We start from the raw sequence: 16,791 nt of genomic DNA, 5'->3' as shown, positions 1-16,791 counted from the left end.
GACTGATTGGGCCAGGTACCAATCACTGGTGCACTGGCCCTTTAAATCTTAGAGAGCTGGCGCGCGCGCGCCCTAAGGAGCGGAGCCGCGCGCGCCAGGACGTGAAAGCCGGGGACCGGGACAGGTGAGTGACTTGGGACGCGATTCGCGAGCAGGCGCGTCCCGCTATGCGAATCGCATCCCCGCCGGCAATGTCAGTGCAGCGCTCCCGGTCAGCGGGTCTGACCGGGGCGCTGCAGAGAGAGGAACGCCATGAGCGCTCCGGGGAGGAGCAGGGACACGGAGCGCTCGGCGTAACACCAGTCACTACACTGGTTACCAATTCAGTCTAGAATACAGTACAAAATCCTCAGTCTCACACACAATGCTCTCCACAATGCTGCACCTCCCTACATCTCCTCTCTCATCTCTGTCTACCATCCTACACGTTCTCCCCGATCTGCTAATGACCTCACACTAACATCTTCTATAATCCAAACTTCTCACTCCCGTCTCCAAGACTTGCTATCCCTCAATCCCTCAGACTCAACAACAACATCCATAGTTTTAAACGTGGCCTAAAAACACATCTCTTCAGACAGGCCTATAACAGGCTCTAATTGGCCTCAACATTTCCCCAACATATCCTCAACATATCCCCAACATATCCTCATCACATCCCCAACATATCCTCAACATATCCCCAACATATCCCCAACATATCCCCAACATATCCTCAATATATCCCCACACCTTTTGTTTGAATAATTATTGTGTAATTTTATGTCTGATACTTGTCTTTGTTTGTACCCCATAATTGTAAGCACTGCGGAATCTGTAGGCGCTATATAAATAAAATAAATAAAATAAAATAATAAATAACCATGCTCCTAATCTGGGGGACATCTATGCTGCCTAATCTGGGGGTCAACTATGCTCCTAATCTGGGGGACATCTATGCTGCCTAATCTGGGGCACAAGTATGCTACTAATCTGGGGGACATCTATGCTGCCTAATCTGGGGGACAAGTATGCTCCTAATCTGGGGGACAACTAAGATCCTAATCTGGTGGACATCTATGCTGCCTAATCTGGGTGACATCTATGCTGCCTACTCTGGGGGACAAGTATGCTCCTAATCTGGTGGACATTTATTATGCCTAATCTGGGGGACAAGTATGCTCCTAATCTGGGGGACATCTATGCTGCCTACTCTGGGGGACAAGTATGCTCCTAATCTGGGGGACATCTATGCTGCCTAATCAGGTGGACAACTATGCTCCTAATCTGGGGGAAATCTATGCTGCCTAATCTGGGTGACATCTATGATGCCTAATCTGGGGGACAAATATGCTCCTAATCTGGGGGACATCTATGCTGCCTAATCTGGGACACAAGTATGCTCCTAATCTGGGGGACATCTATGCTGCCTACTCTGGGGGACAAGTATGCTCCTAATCTGGGGGACATCTATGCTGCCTACTCTGGGGGACAAGTATGCTACCTAATCTGAGTGACATCTATGCTGCCTAATCTGGTGGACAACTATGCTCCTAATCTGGGGGACATCTATGCTGCCTAATTTGGGTGACATCTATGCTGCCTAATCTGGGGGACAAATATGCTCCTAATCTGGGGGACATCTATGCTGCCTAATCTGGGTGACATCTATGCTGCCTAATCATGGGGACAACTATGCTCCTAATCTGGGGGACATCTATGCTGCCTAATCTGGGACACAAGTATGCTCCTAATCTGGAGGACATCAATGCTGCCTACTCTGGGGGACAAGTATGCTCCTAATCTGGGGGACATCTATGCTGCCTAATCTGGCGGACAACTATGCTCCTAATCTGGGGGACAACTAAACTCCTAATCTGGTGGACATCTATGCTGCCTAATCTGGGGGACATCTATGCTGCCTAATCTGGGTGACATCTATGCTGCCTACTTTGGGGGACAAGTATGCTCCTAATCTGGGGGACATCTATGCTGCCTCATCTGGGAGACATCTATGCTGCCTAATCTGGGGGACAACTATGCTCCTAATCTGGGGGACAACTATGCCGGCTAATATGGGGGACAAGTATGCTTCTAATCTGGGGGACATCTATGCTGCCTACTCTGGGGGACATCTATGCTGCCTAATCTGGGGGACAACTATGCTCCTAATCTGGGGGACATCTATGCTGCCTAATCAGGGGGACAAGTATGCTCCTAATCCGGGGGACATCTATGCTGCCTACTCTGGGGGACAACTATGCTCCCAATCTGGGGGACATCTATGCTGCCTAATCTGCCGGATATCTATGCTGCCTAATCTGGGGGACAACTATGCTCCTAATCTGGGGGACAACTATGCTGCCTAATCTGGGGGACAACTATGCTCCTAATCTGGGGGACATCTATGCTGCCTAATCTGGGTGACATCTATGCTGCCTAATCTGGGGGACAACTATGCTCCTAATCTGGGGGACATCTATGCTGCCTAATCTGTGTAACATCTATGCTGCCTAATCTGGGGGACAACTATGCTCCTAATCTGGGGGACATCTATGCTGCCTAATCTATGGGACATCTATGCTGCCTAATCTGGGGGACAACTATGCTCCTAATCTGGGGGACATCTATGCTGCCTAATCTGGGGAACAAGTATGCTCCTAATCTGGGGGACATCTATGCTGCCTACTCTGGGGGACAAGTATGCTCCTAATCTGGGGGACATCTATGCTGCCTAATCTGGTGGACAACTATGCTCCTAATCTGGGGGACAACTAAAATCATAATCTGGTGGACATCTATGCTGCCTAATCTGGGGGACATCTATGCTGCCTACTCTGGGGGACATCTATGCTGCCTAATCTGGGGGACATATATGCTGCATCATCTGGGGGACATCAATGCTGCCTAATCTTGGGGACAAGTATGCTCCTAATCTGGGGGACATATATGCTGCCTAATCTGGGGGACAACTATGCTCCTAATATGGGGAAAACTGATGCTTCTGGCCTTGGGCCTATAATTTTTTGAAGTTTAGCAGTAGCTAAATACATGCTTAATGCAAATGTGAACATTGATCTTTAAATGTAAGGGGTTATGAAACCCTCTTGGGTACTGCGAATGACTGCTCCAGACTCATTCTGTATCTTTCACAAACTACTTGCCTTCCTGGTGCCTCAGGCCTTGGGCCTTAAATTTTTGGATGTTTAGCAGTAGCTAAATTCATGCTTAATGCAAATTTCAACAATGATCGTTAAATTCTTGGCACTCTGCCAGGGCCTTCTCCTACCCTGCCTGGTCCGATCCGAGGACCTCACTAACCAACTCACTAACTAATCCAATCGCTTATAGCGATGGGCAGTATGTACAAAGGGCAGGGACTTAATAAACGCCAGCTTATGACCCTCACTTACTGGCAATTCCTTGTTTTAACGTTAAATAATTGCAATCCCTATCACGAACTGGTTTCAGCGTGCAACACGCACCTGTCCTTGAAAGATAGAGACGCGCTAATCCGTTCAGTGGAGCGCACCTGCGGCCCCTGGACAGCTTAGGGCATAACACGCCTGTTATTGCTCGATCTCGCAATTGATCGGGCAAGGTAAGGGGTTATTAACCCCTTAACGACGCAGGACGTATATTTACGACGCAGGACGTATATCCCGCATCATATCGCGTCGGTCCCGGCGCTAATCAACGGACGGGACCCGCGGCTAATGCCACACATGGCCGATCGCGGCGATGTGCGGTATTAACCCTTTAGAAGCGGCGGTCAAAGCTGACCGCCGCTTCTAAAGTGAAACTGAAAGTATCCCGGCTGCTCAGTCGGGCTGTTCGGGACCGCCGCGGTGAAATCGCGGCGTCCCGAACAGCTGATCGGACACCGGGAGGGCTCTCATCTGCCTCCTTGGTGTCCGATCGACGAATGACTGCTCCGTGCCTGAGATCCAGGCAGGAGCAGTCAAGCGCCGATAATGCTGATCACAGGCGTGCTAATACACGCCTGTGATCAGGATGAGCGATCAGTGTGTGCAGTGTTATAGGTCCCTATGGGACCTATAACACTGCAAAAAAAAAGTAAAAAAAAAAGTGTTAATAAAGGTCATTTAACCCCTTCCCTAATAAAAGTTTAAATCACCCCCCTTTTCCCATAAAAAAATAAAACAATGTAAAAAAATAAATAAATAAACATATGTGGTATCGCCGCATGCATAAATGTCCGAACTATAAAAATATATCATTAATTAAGCCGTACGGTCAATGGCGTACGCGCAAAAAAATTCCAAAGTCCAAAAAAGCGTATTTTGGTCACTTTTTATAACATTAAAAAATGAATAAAAAGTGATCAAAAAGTCCGATCAAAACAAAAATCATACCGATAAAAACTTCAGATCACGGCGCAAGAAATGAGTCCTCATACCGCCCCGTACGTGGAAAAATAAAAAAATTATAGGGGTCAGAAGATGACATTTTTAAACGTATACATTTTCCTGCATGTAGTTATGATTTTTTCCAGAAGTGCGACAAAATCAAACCTATATAAGTAGGGTATCATTTTAACCGTATGGCCCTACAGAATAATGATAAGGTGTAATTTTTACCGAAATATGCACTGCGTAGAAACGAAAGCCCCCAAAAGTTACAAAATGGCGTTTTTTATTTTATTTTGTCGCACAATGATTTTTTTCCCGTTTCGCCGTGCATTTTTGGGTAAAATGACTAATGTCACTGCAAAGTAGAATTGGCGACGCAAAAAATAAGCCATAATATGGATTTTTAGGTGGAAAATTTAAAGGGTTATGATTTTTAAAAGGTAAGGAGGAGAAAACAAAAGTGCAAAAACGGAAAAACCCTGAGTCCTTAAGGGGTTAAAGCCTCTTGGGTACTGCTGAAGCCTACTCCTGACTGCTCCTGGTGCAATGTATGGGGTAATTAAACACTCTTGGGTAGTGTTATTGTTAAATTTACTGGTAATTTTATCAGTAATAAAATTGAATTTTGCTGAATGCTAACCGTTACACAACGGAACACTTGTTGTGTGTGATTTTTTTATGAAAAAAATATATAAATAGATGGAGAGGGATTAACTCTGCTTAATCATTTTTGGCGATTAGAATCCTTTTGTCATCTAATTTTTTGGAAACAGATGCGCTTACACACATGTAATACTTTTTTTAACCAAATTTCAAACATTGTGTGGTTTATTATTTTTGAGAAGAATGTCTTTTGGTGGTCCACCATCCTGCATTATAGAGTCTTCTGAACTGCTGTATATGCGCTTTTTAAAAAAAAAAAAAAGGTATTTTGTCAGACAATTTCAATAAAATTTTGCGTTTTTTGGGGTGGATTGGGAAGCCCGGGTGACGGGTGTGTAGTGTGTACTCCTGCATAAGTCAACTCCAGTCTGTGTCCATTAGGCAATATATGGGTTACTGATGCAGCAGAGGTGGGGCCTTGGTCTTGGAATTTCAAATTTTTTTTAAACTTGAACATATTGTGTGGTTTATTATTTTTGAGAAGAATGTCTATTGGTGGTCCACCGTCCAGCATGATAGAGTCTTCTGAAATGCTGTATATGCGCTTGTTTTTAAAAAACAGGTGTTTTGTCAGACAATTTCAATAAAATTTGGCGTTTTTTTGGGGTGGATTGTGAAGCCCGGGTGTGTACTCGTGCATCAGCCAACTCCAGGCTGTGTCTTTCAGACAATCTATGGGTTCCTGATGCCGCAGAGGAGGGGCCTGGGTCTGGGAATTAAACATTTTTGGATTGCGGGTGCTACCAAAAAAGATGGGCACACCCTAATCCGTTCAGTGGAGCGCGCCTGCGGCCCCGGACATCTGAGGGCATAACACACCTGTTATTGCTCGATCTCAGGAGAAGGGGGGTTCATCATCGAGAGAAGAGAGTTGCAAGTTGCCCTTGAGTCAGCAAGGCGGTAGCACGGTTGGCAGTCAGCGTGGTGTGGCAGTAGTGGAAATTCTGGAGCCAAACGTGCCCAGGGGAGACCACCTGCTTCGCGGCAGCTTACCTTTCCGGGAGTTAGCGGGTTACCAGCAACGGTCAATGAAAGACAGAGACACGCTAATCAGTTTAGTGGAGCGCGCCTGCGGCCCCGGAAATCAGAGGGCATAACACACCTGGTATTGCTCGTTCTCTCAATTGATCGTGCAAAGTTAGGGGGTTATTAAAGCCTCTTGGGTACTGCTGAGGCCTACTCCTGACTGCTCTTGGTGTAATGTATGGGGTAATTAAACACTCTTGGGTAGTGTTTTTTTTTTTATTTACTGATAATTTTATCGGTAATAAAATTGAATTTTCCAGAATGCTAATCGTTACACAACGGAACGCTTGTTGCGTGTGATTTCTTTATGAAAAAAAAAAACGGACAGGGATTAACTCTGCTTCATCATTTTGGGTGAAAAAAGTCCTTTGGTGATCTGACCTTTTGGAGACAGATGCGCTTACACACATATTGAATTCGTTTTTGTAAAAAAATTTCAAACATTGTGTGGTTTATTATTTTTTAGAAGAATGTCTTTGGGTGGTCCACCGTCCTGCATTATAGAGTCTTGTGAACTGTTGGATATGCGCTTGTTCTTACACAAAGGTATTTCGTAAAAAAAATTCTAAAATGTTGTTTTTTGGAGGGGATTATGAAGCCAACTCCAGGCTGTGTCCTTCAGGCAATATATGGGTTCCTGATGCCGCAGAGGTGGGCCCTGGGTCTGGAAATTTCACATTTTTGGATAGCGGGTGCTACCTACGAGAAATCTTTGTCAAAAATGTCATATATTGTGTTGTTTTTTGGGGGGGAGATTGGTAAGCCCTGGTGTGTACTCTTGCATCAGCCAACTCCAGGCTGTGTCATGCAGGCAATATATGGGTTACTGATGCCGCAAGGATGGGGCCTGGTTCTGGAAATTTCAAATTTTTGGATAGCGGATGCTACCAATGAGAAATCTTTGACAAAAATTTCTCATTGTGTTGTTTCTGGAGGGGGGATTGTGAATCCCTGGTGTGTACTGGGGCATCAGCCAACTCCAGGCTGTGTCCTTCAGGCAATATTTGGGTTACTGATGCCACAGAGGTGGGGCCTGGGTCTGTTAATTTCAAATTTTTGGATAGCGGGTGCTACCAATGAGAAATATTTTTCAAAAATTTCATATATTGTGTTGTTTTTTTGGGGGGGGATTGTGAAGCCCTGGTGTGTAGTGTACTGGTGCATCAGCCAACTCCACGCTGTGCCATTCAGCCACTAAATGGTCTCCTCTTGCTGCCAACATGTCCACGCTATGTCATTCAGTCACTATATGGTCTGCTGACACTGATGCCACCACCAGGCTCTGACATTGTGCTGCTGTGCGGCAGTGATTCTAAGAGCGATGCCGGTAATCTGCATGCTATTCTGAGTAACAGTATTATTTCACTACCCCAGCACACTCCATATGCGTTTTAGGACACAGCAAACCCCTATAGAGGCTGTATGTAGGCTAGAAATAGCCTTTTTTAATATCAATTCGCTGCGAACAAATTTGGATTGAAACAATCTTTTCAGGAAAATTCGGTGAATCGGCCGAATCGAATTTTTGAAAATTTCGCTCATCTCTAATCTGTACAATATCAGAACTGGCTATCTAAAACACCCACTCTCAACGCATTTTAATACAATTCACAACCGAGATATAAGTTATTTTTCATTCACAGGACTCCAACATGTTAAACATGATTGGAGGGGGGGCAGCTATATGACCAAAATGTCCTGAGCTGAAAGTAAAAAGATATTTGAATTTGAAACGTTAGAACCAGGAAGACTTAATTCCAATTTTGAATTATTTGGGTTTCTATAGAGGATGTCTTTGGCTCGAGGGGATATTCCTGTTTGTAAAAGTAAGAGTGTCCCCTCCAACCGATGTCAACCTCTTTAGTATACACATATGCATCTTATTCTGTCTCTTGAAGAATTCTGTATTATTAGATTATATTTTTTTTGTGGATTGATATGCAATATTTATATTTTTATTCTCTCTGTGTATATTTTTATTTTCATTTTTATTTTATATTTAATCTTACTGTATTTTTATTTTATTTTTATTTTTTACCTTTTGTATTATTTTTGTTTTTGTTCTTGTTTTTATTTTTATTTTAATTATTTATTATTTATTTACATATTTACATTTATTTTTTATTTATTTTCATATTTATTTAAAATTGTATTTTATTTATTATTATTTTTATTATTACTATTTTGATATGTCTAGTATTATTGCATGTATATTTCTGTCTATGTTTCCATCCACACTCAATTTCCTTTACCATTTATATTTTTATTTCTACTCATATCATCTTATTCTGCACTCCATATTGTTCATAAAATTTGCCTTCAAGACCACATATTTTTTCACATTTATCATGAAGCACATATATCCTTTTTGGATGGCATTTATACTAATTATCATCAACTTGAATAATTTTGTTCTTCTTCTCTTATTTTTGTTTAGAATTATCTCTGATTTAGATCCGCAGACTGACCATACTATTTCTACACACTCGTATTATATGTACTTCTTGTAAATGTATTTTTTGAATATGTAGATTTCATTTTATGCATGCATTTTTCATAAACTTGTATGAACTGATTCCGATTCAGGACAACTTTGTCCCACCCAGTTTGTAACACCTAAAGTGATCTCGTAATGATTAGACCAACACCACCTGTGGAATAAGACCGTGCTGCTATAAATAAGGTGGATTTTACATTCCTGATACAGCTACTGAAGAAGGGGTCGAGAGTTAGACACCGGAGTACCCTGAAACCCGTTTAACTTATTTGAGCATACATTGCCAACCATCGTGATGGGCCAGCAACTGTGAGCCCGGAATATGCTGTTCCTGAAATCTATCTAGTAAAAGATGCACTTGCCTGTGGAATCCACGATGCTGTTGTTCCTATTGACTGCTTCTACCATCCATTTTGTGATCCATTTATCCTCTAATCCATCTATTGCTGATCCCTGGCTGACATCAGACTCTGCAGCAATGAGGAATTGCCATTGTGCGGTATTACACCTGGTCCGATGCTGTTCGGACCAGCCGCACTCAGCGCCTGCCAGCGCTGTTTCAACAGCAAGAGCTTCACACGAATATTAACTCCGCAGCACGGGTAATATCTTTCATAAACTTTGTTGCAATAACGCACAGGAACATTTAATCAATAGTATACCATCTACAGACTGTATTTAATGTCTGGACACTCAGAGGCGGTCATAGTGATAGAACCCATAGCTTGTATTGCTAATATTTTATATGTTAATTTTATAAGATTTTATCTTATTGTATGCTATATGCCATTGAGTCATCTATCCCCCCACAAGGGCCCTGTGTTGGAATTTGTGCATTATAAGTGATATTTTAATCAAATAAATACTTGTTTATTTGAAGCACGGTCTTAGAATTTTTATACCATTTATATACAAAAATATCCTACTCTCCTTGAGGTTTGGACTAGCTTTTTCTTTTATATGTTGATTTTGTCACTTTGGGTATAAGTGATTGCCCAGCTTGCCTCGGATAGTAGTAAATTGTGAGCTGCACCAATTTTTTACCATCTTTTTAATAACTGTTTAGTTGCTACTTAAAATATTCTTGCCCTTGACTGGTTTCGTTGCATGAGATAACCAGTGTTATTGACTGTCAGTTTTTGTGTTACAGGTTTGTATTTTCATATAGTAAAGTTGTCATTCATTGTGTACAAATTCTTTTAGATTTTTCGAACTGTGTGAGAGAAAAAGTGGAGGGATTTTCCCACAGCAACCAATCACAGCTCAGCTTACACTTTACCAGAGCTTGTTAGCTTAGCTGTGATTGGTTGCTGTGGGGAAATCACTCCACTTTTTCTCTCACACAGTTTGTTGAATCTCCCCCATAGGGAATTGGATTCCCCATGAGCCATGCAAGAGTTTTTAGGGCTTCTTGCTTCTAAGTGAAACAGTAGAAACTGTAAAACTACATACAATAGGGCTCAATGCAAATTATGTTATATCTCCACATAGAACACACAAAAGTACACAGTAAAATAAGTACTTAGCTTACCCATGTGTTCAAGCTCTTTGTTGAAGTCTTCTGAGTTCTCTTTTAGGCCTGGTGATGTTGCAGGATTGTTGAATACTTGAGTGTGTTTGTTTTGCTCATCCACAACTAAAGCAGAATATATTTTCATTATACAATTAGTAAAGGTTCCTTAGGTAAAGCCCAACCGGAAATTATTTAGAGATATCTTACCCTTCTCCGCCTGCTCAATAATTTGCTTCAGAGCTTTCTTTAGGCTATTTGCCCTCAATATTAGTTGCTCCTTGGATTGGAACATTTTTGCTACATCATCTTTTTCATTCAATTCTTTGCCATTTTCCTTCAGCGCAGAGTCTGGATGAAGGTTTCGAGGTGAGGGAGTCAATAATGCCAAGGACTCTTCATTAAGAGTCCGTACAAGTGAATCTAGCTTTTCATTAAGCGTTGAACACTGTTAAAAATGAATGCACTATTTAGCATTATAGTTATTCGAAATGTGATTATATTTTTATGATGATATGGTTAAAATCGAGCTGGAACAAATACCGTATTTATCGGCGTATAACACGCACTTTTTAGGCTAAAATTCTATGTGCGTGTTATACGCCGATAAGCCGCTGCAGTTCAATGATTTAAATCGGGCGCTTTAAATCAATGAACTGCAGCGGCTTTGCAGGTGCAGAGACAGCCAGCGCTGCCGGCTTCTCTGCCCCTGCCTTCCCTGGGGTCTAGAGCCCTGCTGCCGGCCCTTCTCTCCCCCTGGCTATCGGTGCCGCTGCCCGTTCTCTCCCCCTGACTATCGGTGCCGGCGCCCCATTGCCGGCGCCGATAGCCAGGGGGAGAGAAGCGGCACCGGCAATGGGGCAGCGGCGCCGACAGCCAGGGGGAGAGAAGGGGCAGGGGCACCCATTGCCGGCGCCGCTGCCCTGTTGCCTCCCCCCATCCCCGGTTGCATAATTACCTGTTGCCGGGGTCGGGTCCGCGCTGCTTCAGGCCTCCGGTGTGCGTCCCCTGCGTCATTGCTATGCACTGCACGACGCGGCGCACTGACGCCATGCGCCGCGCCGGCCCTTCTCTCCCCCTGGCTATCGGCGCCGCTGCCCGTTCTCTCCCCCTGACTATCGGTGCAGGCGCCCCACGGATAGTCAGGGGGAGAGAACGGGCAGCGGCGCCGATAGCCAGGGGGAGAGAAGGGCCGGTGCGGCGCATTACATCAGTGCGCCGCGCTGTGCAGTGCATAGCAATGACGCAGGGGACGCACACCAGAGGCCTAAAGCAGCGCGGACCCGACCCCGGCAACAGGTAATTATGCAACCGGGGATAGGGGGAGGCAACGGGGCAGCGGTGCCTACAATGGGTGCCCCTGCCCCTTCTCTCCCCCTGGCTGTCGGCGCCGCTGCCCCATTGCCGGCGCCGCTTCTCTCCCCCTGGCTATCGGCGCCGGCAATTATTAACAGACATTATTTTTACTGAGCATGCTCAGAAGAGGTGACATCAGTAGACTCCTGCAGTGCTGAGGGACTACTACTACTCTCATCATGGAACAGACTTGTTTCCATCTGGGAGTAGTAATTCCCCACTGCAGGAGTTTGCCGGTGGCTGTTGAGGTTACATTAGTGTTCCATGATGGGGGTTGTAGTACAAGGGCTGAGAGATTGATCACACCGGGTCTCACCCGATGCGATCAGAAGTTATTAAGCCTGGGGAGCGGGTGGCATGCTCCACAACCCTGCGATCACTGATGTATTTTTTACTTTCATTTTTAAATTCCCCGCGGGGATCCCTGAATGGCCGGTACTGAGGAGCCAATCAGGGATCCCCCTGGGGTTTTAAAAATGGACAATGAGAGGGGACATATGTATAATAAAAGTGTTTAAAGGGGGGGCATAGAGCGCTATATATCTAGCCCCCGCCAGCGCATTAATTAATAAATATACCCCCCGCCAGCACAAACTGTGACCTCGCCAGAGCATTTCTAAGTATATATCTATACTCCCGCCAGCGCATACTGTGACCCCGCCAGCGCATTTGTCCTAATTTTCTATTGCAGCGCTATATGTGACAACCATACCTATCAGAACGTATTCACCAGCCGCCCCGCCAGATGATCCTGACAGATATACTATTCATTCATAGCGCCGGCAGCTGTAAATGTATATAGATGCGCTGGGGGGGGGGGGGCAGACACATAGTGTTATCTGCCCCCCACAGCGCTTCTATATACATATGCAGCTGCCGCGATATGAATGAATTGTATTCCTGTCAGGATCATCGGCCGGGCGGCTGCTGGATGCACTCCTGACATATATACTTGTCATATATAGCGCATTTGTTCAGCGTTATATATGACAAATATATATGTCAGGAGTGCATCCAGCAGTCGCTCGGCCGATGATTCTGACAGATATACAGCTGCCGGCGCTATGAATGAATAGTATATCTGTCAGAATCATCTAGCGGGGCGGCTGCTGAATACGTTCTGATAGGTATGGTTGTCCCATATAGCGCTGCAATAGAAAATTAGGACAAATGCGCTGGCGGGGTCACAGTATGCGCTGGCGGGGGGTATACATATATACTTATAAATGCGCTGGTGGGGTCACAGTATGCCCTGGCGGGGGTATAGATATATACTTATAAATGGGGTGGCGGGGGTCATATTTTTATTAAAGCGCTGGCGAGCGCTAGATTTATAGCGCTTTATGCCCCCCCCCAATAAACACTTTTAATATACATATGTCCCCTCACATTGTCCATTTTTAAAACCCCAGGGGGATCCAAGATTGGCTCCTCAGTACCGGCCATTCAGGGGTCCCCGCGGGAAATTTAAAAATGAAAGTAAAAAATAAATTGTGATCGCAGGGTTGCGGAGCATGCCGCCCGCTCCCCTGCTTAATAACTTCTGATTGCATCGGGTGTCAGAAGTGAGACCCGGTGCGATCAATCCCTAAGCCCCTGTACTACAACCCCCATCATGGAACAGACTCTGTTCAATGATGGGAGTAGTAGTACAAACACTAATGTAGCCTCCCCAGCTGTCTGCAGACTCCCGCTGCTAGGGATTTACTACTCCCATCATGGAAACAAGTCTGCTGGGAGTCTGTAGGCAGAGGTGTAAAAACGTCCAGTACATGACGGATGTTTTGTAGCATCCCTTAATTCACCCGTTATTAAACGTCTGTTAATAATACATAATAACATACGTTTATTAACGGGTGAACTTCATAGTGTGAAAGCAGATATCTTCTTTAATGTTCCTTCTCCTTATATACCTTTATTAACTGGTTTGGTGTATGAAAAATTGAGAAAAATAACTTTTTAAAAGTGTCCTGGAGTCATGGCCATCGCCAGTCCGCCATGCCTGTTAACACCACGTCACAGCTGAAAGATTGACATCCCATACTATCCAGCCACCAGCTGCTCTGTCTATGCAGTTTATGCATGTGCCAGAAACAAGGATGGGTGCAGACTGAACAGTCGACGCTGCTGGCGACTGGATAGTATGAGATGTCACTCGGTTGTAATGTGGTGCTAAGAGGCATGGGGGATTGGCACTGGCCCAGACAAATTGGTTCCACCTTGGTTCGATTTACAAAGTTTTTTTACCAATTTTTTTGTCACCAAACGGAATATTAAAGGTATATAAGGAAAGGGGGCATTATTGAGAATATATTTATTGGAACAGTTGCTACTGTGTGATTGAGATGATAAATGTACTTTAATCTCTACTCAAACCCTTCTTTCAACACTCAGGCTTGTTCCTCCACCTTCCGTTTCTCAGACATTTTCAGATAAAAAAAAAATGCAGCTCTAAAAGCTAATTAGCGATATAAATGCATGTGAAAACTGTAACAATGGCTACTGTATGTGTAAATAAATGTATATTTTGCTGTGGCTTTTGCAATTTAACTTTTGGCTGCTGCATTACCATCTCACTTAAAGGGAATCTGACAGCAACATCACCCACACTAACCTGAATATACAGGTTAATGGTGAGGGTGAAGCTGATGCAGTTTCTGTGTAGGTGTTCTGTTGTAACCATTTCAAACTAATCTTAATTGATTTTTTTTTACTTGGTAACTAAAAGAATAAATGGCGGAGGACTCGTAGTGGCGTAGCTATAGAGGACGCCATTGTGACCAGGCTCAATCCCACCCCCCACCGCTTGCCTGAAATCCTCCCCCCAGCACATGTAGGCCCGCACTGTTGGCTCCCTCACCGCCAGCGCAGCACTACCTCTGCTGAAACCCGATCACCAGCAGGATTCAGTGCTGATCTTCATTGCAGCCGCAGGTGAGGAGGCAGTGGAGCGTCGGGGAATGGGTGAATTTGTGGTGGGGGGTGGGGGTTTGATGGGCGTCGAGGCGGAATTGAATTTGTGGTCCGGAGGAGAGGGGGTGGGGTTTTGGGTGGAGAGAGTTATTGAATTTGTGGTCCGGAGGGGGGGGGGGGGGGGGGGAATCTGTGGGCTGCACACATTCAGCCATCCTAAATATTACATAATGGTATCTGCTTGTTCATGAGGTAATCATGATGTATGAATGATGTGTGTGTATGTTCTGTATATTTGATGTATGAATAATGTGTGTGTATGAACTGTATGTATGAATGATCTGTGTGTATGTACTGTATGTAAGATGTATTAATGATGTGTGTACTGTATGTATGGTGTATTAATTATGTGTGTATGTACTGTATGTTTGATGTATTAATGATGTATGTACTGTTTGTATGATGTATTAATGATGTATTAATGATGTGTGTATGTACTGTATGTATGATGTATTAATGATGTGTGTGTATGTATTGTTTGTATGACAGGTTGGATGTGGGAGTGCTTAAGTCCACATACCTAGTCCACTATGGGTTTCCCTATTTCAAGGTGTCCTCAGGTGAGGTTGGGTGGCTGCTTATTGCTGGAGAAACTGAGATGAGAAGCAGCCACAGCCAGAGCTGCAGCTAAAACCTACCAGGTCTGAACCTTCTTCTATGGACATTTGTGTGAGTTTGCTTGGGGCCAGACTTTAGGTCCACAGTAGGATAGTTAGGTATCCTGATGTTTAGTTAGAGCCAGACAGGCTTAGGTTTTGTTATTTTGTTTGCACTATGCTCTGTTCCTAAAATTAATTTAAATAAAAATCCTCTTGGACGTTTGAAACCTACTACCTGTGTGAATATTGTCATTGCCGACCACAGCTCGTTCCCTACAATTGGTGGGGGATGCAGGCATAACTGTTGCTAGGGGCAACGACATGACAAAATACTGCATTTGAATTTTGTGGACATTTAAAGGGCCAGAAGCATATGTCATGGGTTAAAGCTCCTACTGCATTGCAAGGCCCATTCAGAACAATGGAAATGGTAAAGCAGTTGATACAGGCTAATCTGAGACATGAGCAGTCCATGGAAGAGCAACAGAAGTTTCATGCATAAACAACTCATATGTTAAAGGAGCAGATTGCTGTGCTCAGAGAGGCTTTTAGTGGCTGGAGAGAAGCCCCCCTGAGACTGTGAATGTGAGGAGTGCCATTCAGCGGGTTTTACAAAAAATGACACCTGATGATGACGTTGAGGCCTACCTCTCCGTATTTGAGAGAGTGGCGGAGAGAGAAACAGACTGCCAGTTGCAGAGTGGGCAAAAGTGATTGAGCCCTTTGTGACAGGTGAACCGCAAGAGGCCTACTATGACCTCAGGGAGCAGGATGTCCGGGACCATGCTAAACTAAAAGTAAAGATCCTTGCTCACCTTGGTGTTAAACAAGCTGTTCGTGCCAGGAGAGTCCACAGTTGGAGCAGCGCCAAGGACAAACCTGCCCGGTCACAGATGTATGATCCTATTCATCTGGTACAAAAGTGGTTGGAACCATCAAGGAGAGCCCCAGACTGCTGAGCAACTTGTCAACATGGTGAAAAGGTTCATAGCGACTGATGACTACCTCCGTGATATCCCTGCAGCATCAACACCTCCCAGATTCGTAAAACCCGTGACATCTGTGGGTAAGAGAGTTCCAGCTGAAGGTGTGCGGAAAAGTGTGAAAGGGAGCAGGGCTCTAGAGTTTGGGGGAGGCAAAAGACTGATCATGAACCCCAGGGGCTTCCCAGACCTAGAAAGGACTCCATGCTAAAGAGGCCAGCGACCCCCCAGTGCTGGAGGTGTCATGAATGGGGACACATAGCCACCTATTGCCCTCTTACCTCAGAGCCCATGGAGTGTGACGCTAGCCGGCAACAGTCTCTATTTGCAGAACCTGTTTGTGCAGCTGTTCCAGGGTCAGAGACTGAGCCACATATATGTATGGTAAAGATAAATGACTGCTCCGTGAAGGCCCATTTGGACTCGGGTAGCCTGGTATCTTTGGTTCGGGCCAGCCTTGTGGCTAGGGACTATGTGCCGAACAAACACATAAGAGTGCTATGTACCCACAGAGATATTGTAGCTTATCCTGTGGCCCCTGTTGAGTTGGTGACTCCATCTGGAACTGTAACACTACCAAAAAGGTCTCCTTGAGAGTCTCCGGGCAACTAACAATATTACAACAAAGTTCCTTGGGGAGATAAATCTCCTCAGGGATAAATAGAAAAAATAATAGTGTAGCTCACTCAGAAAAGAAGGAGATAGCTATACCTGAGGTTAACTGGTGTTAACCTCACCCAGGGGTCTATGGAGATAATTATAGGTAGAGTTGATGAAACAACTAATGACCAGTCATCAAGGTTAGAGATGAGCGAATCGAACTTGACGAACC

The 16,791-nt window shown here is 44.6% G+C and overlaps 1 protein-coding gene across 1 annotated transcript; it reads right to left on the bottom strand.

Moving 5' to 3' along the window:
* Positions 1–10,013: 10,013 nt before the first annotated feature.
* On the bottom strand, positions 10,014–14,087 carry LOC130326629 (diacylglycerol kinase delta-like). Its single transcript, XM_056553351.1, has 3 exons — positions 14,019–14,087; positions 10,259–10,496; positions 10,014–10,174 (listed from the first exon to the last, which is right to left on the bottom strand). Exons 1-3 carry the CDS (start codon positions 14,085–14,087, stop codon positions 10,014–10,016), a joined length of 468 nt encoding a protein of 155 aa, XP_056409326.1.
* Positions 14,088–16,791: the final 2,704 nt, after the last annotated feature.

Source organism: Hyla sarda, unplaced genomic scaffold (assembly GCF_029499605.1).
Source record: "Hyla sarda isolate aHylSar1 unplaced genomic scaffold, aHylSar1.hap1 scaffold_2851, whole genome shotgun sequence".
NCBI classification, from domain to species: Eukaryota; Metazoa; Chordata; class Amphibia; order Anura; family Hylidae; genus Hyla; species Hyla sarda.
This window is presented reverse-complemented; position numbering and strand designations above follow the sequence as displayed.

Bases quoted from the DNA above. Each gene is read 5' to 3' on its own strand.
- LOC130326629 (XM_056553351.1), bottom strand. From the start codon at position 14,087: ATGGTTACAACAGAACACCTACACAGAAACTGCATCAGCTTCACCCTC. The intron at 10,497-14,018 runs GTTAGTGTGGGT...CATTTTTAACAG, and splicing joins CCATTAACCTGTATATTCAG to TGTTCAACGCTTAATGAAAA. The intron at 10,175-10,258 runs GTAAGATATCTC...ATTCTGCTTTAG, and splicing joins TATTGAGCAGGCGGAGAAGG to TTGTGGATGAGCAAAACAAA.